We start from the raw sequence: 2289 nt of genomic DNA, 5'->3' as shown, positions 1-2289 counted from the left end.
CAGCACAAGGGCAAGTCTGGCGGTACTGGCAATGGACTGTGTGTGTGTATGTCTGAGAGGCATAAATAACAATGTAACAAAATTAATTTTTTTTGTGTTTTTGGTCAGAAAGAGTTATTTCCTATTTGCTTCTATCTTGAAATCAAAGGAGATGACTACTATTCCCTTCAAACTTTGCTTTTGTGAGCTGGACATCAATGTTTTAAAACTGACCTATTTTCCATTACATTTCAGAGATTCAGTGCTGAGTTACTGAAGCAGAAATATCATTATCAATACCATAGATTTGTTCGTCAGTTGCTTGCTTGACCTTAACCACTTGATCATGTCCCTTAGTGGCTGACATGTGCATTTCTGATGACGAATAGGAGTAGTGGGTGAGCATCATAGCCATGAGTCAAGAGGGATTCTTTGGGGTTTGAATAAATATCATAAACAGAAACAGAGTTTGAAGGAAATATTAGCCATTTGTCATACTTTCTAAGGATAAGCAAATAAAAAATAAAAGTTGCTTCCCAAGGACAAAAATCATGTTACACTGTGTAATAAAAAACTGTGACCAGTAATAACATGGCAGAGCCAACATAAAGATACAAACATATAATATTTATTATAAAGATTTATACACACAGAATTAAATTAGATATCATGTAGGTAGAACATATATCCTTTCTACTCTAGGCACAAGGCCCAAAATTTTTGGGGAGAGGGCCAGTTGATTAGATCAACCCCAGTATGCAACAGGTACTTAATTTATCAACCCTGAAAGGATGAAAGGCAAAGTCAACCTTGGTGGAATTTGAACTCAGAACAAGAACATATATCATAAATACAATGTATCACTTACATATATCAACTTCAATGGACCACTGTATCGACCCATCTTCACTCCAAACACATGTTTGACCTGACTGGTAAATACATGGCAAGCAGCACCAGTGGTGAAGCCGCTCACTAATGGATCAGATAAAAATGTTGTCACAAATCCCAAATGGAGAACACCCATCAAGAACTGGAAATATAAAAATACAATGTCTATAAATATATATGATACAGAAATAAATTTATTTCTCAAACGCGTGATAATGCTATAAATAGCGTGATCAGGATAAATTATCCATCTATTGCAGAAAAATACGTTACTGCCAGCCATGAGACTCGAACTCACATCTTTGTGATTACGCGTCAAGATACCTCAACGCTTCTAAAAAAGAACAAACTTTGTTTACTTTCATCGTAAAGTTGAATTTAATGTTAGCATCTTATAAAGCTAAATTTACAAGTTCTAAAATTGCAGAAGAATTCGTTGCTGGGCAGTTTAGTTTAATGGTAAAACACTTGACACGTAATCACAGAGATGTGAGTTCGAGTCTCATGGCTGGCAAGTAACGTATTTTTCTGCAATAAATGGATAATTTATCCTGATCACGCTATTTATAGCATTATCATGCGTTTGAGAAATAAATCTATTTCTGTATCTTACAATACACCTCAACGCTTCTAAAAAAGAACAAATTTTGTTTGTTTACTTTCATCATAAATATATATGTTTGTGTGTGTGTGTGTGTGTGTTTTAATGTCTAGTACTTGTTCTATCGGTTTCTTTTGTTGATGCACTAATTTATAGGGGGATGCAAACAAAATGAACACAGGCCATGAAGCCTTGTAGGGGAACATACACAATCACAAAAGCAAATGCGTACATGCACACACACACACACATTTTCTTGTGTGTTTCAGTCATTAGACTGTGGTCATGCTGGTGTACTGCTTTGAAAAATGTGAGTCAAACGAACTGTGACCAGTAGTTATTATTCCTTTGTAAAGACTGGTACTTATTCTATCAGTCTCTTTTGCCAAACTGCTAAGTTATGGTGGCGTAAACACACTAACACTAGTTGTCAAGCAGTGGTGGGGGGACAAACACATACACAAAGGCAAACACACACACACATATAAAGTGTAAGGAACCACTCCTTTGTACATTATGATAGCAAACGAAAAAACTCAAGGTATTGATTTTAAATGTCCTTTAATCATCATCATCATTGTAGTTGTTGTTTAACATCCACTTTCCATGCTGGCATGGGTTGGATGGCTTGACTGAGGACTGGCAAGTCAGAAGACTATACCTCTTTTTGACAGAAGCAGCTGTCTGGAAGTATTGAAGAATGAATTAATAAAACCGTAATTAGCAAAAAAAAATCTACTTCGGTTCATTTTATTTGATGTAAATGCATTAAACTTCGTTTCATGACTTATCTCTTATAATGATATTTTTGCTTATAT

The 2289-nt window shown here is 35.3% G+C and overlaps 1 protein-coding gene across 6 annotated transcripts in view; it reads right to left on the bottom strand.

Moving 5' to 3' along the window:
• Positions 1–2289, bottom strand: part of LOC106873475 (sulfate transporter) — a 208335-nt gene that overhangs the window by 37824 nt on the left and 168222 nt on the right. For all 6 annotated transcript variants that reach the window (XM_052967943.1, XM_052967945.1, XM_052967944.1 and 3 more), the window contains one exon: positions 848–1012. In XM_052967943.1, coding sequence (XP_052823903.1) covers positions 848–1012 — 165 coding nt within the window. The remainder of the gene's footprint in view (positions 1–847; positions 1013–2289) is intronic.

The sequence above is a fragment of the Octopus bimaculoides genome, chromosome 5, assembly GCF_001194135.2.
Source record: "Octopus bimaculoides isolate UCB-OBI-ISO-001 chromosome 5, ASM119413v2, whole genome shotgun sequence".
NCBI classification, from domain to species: Eukaryota; Metazoa; Mollusca; class Cephalopoda; order Octopoda; family Octopodidae; genus Octopus; species Octopus bimaculoides.
Note: the sequence above shows the minus strand (reverse complement) of the source record. Positions and strands in the feature narration are given on the sequence as shown.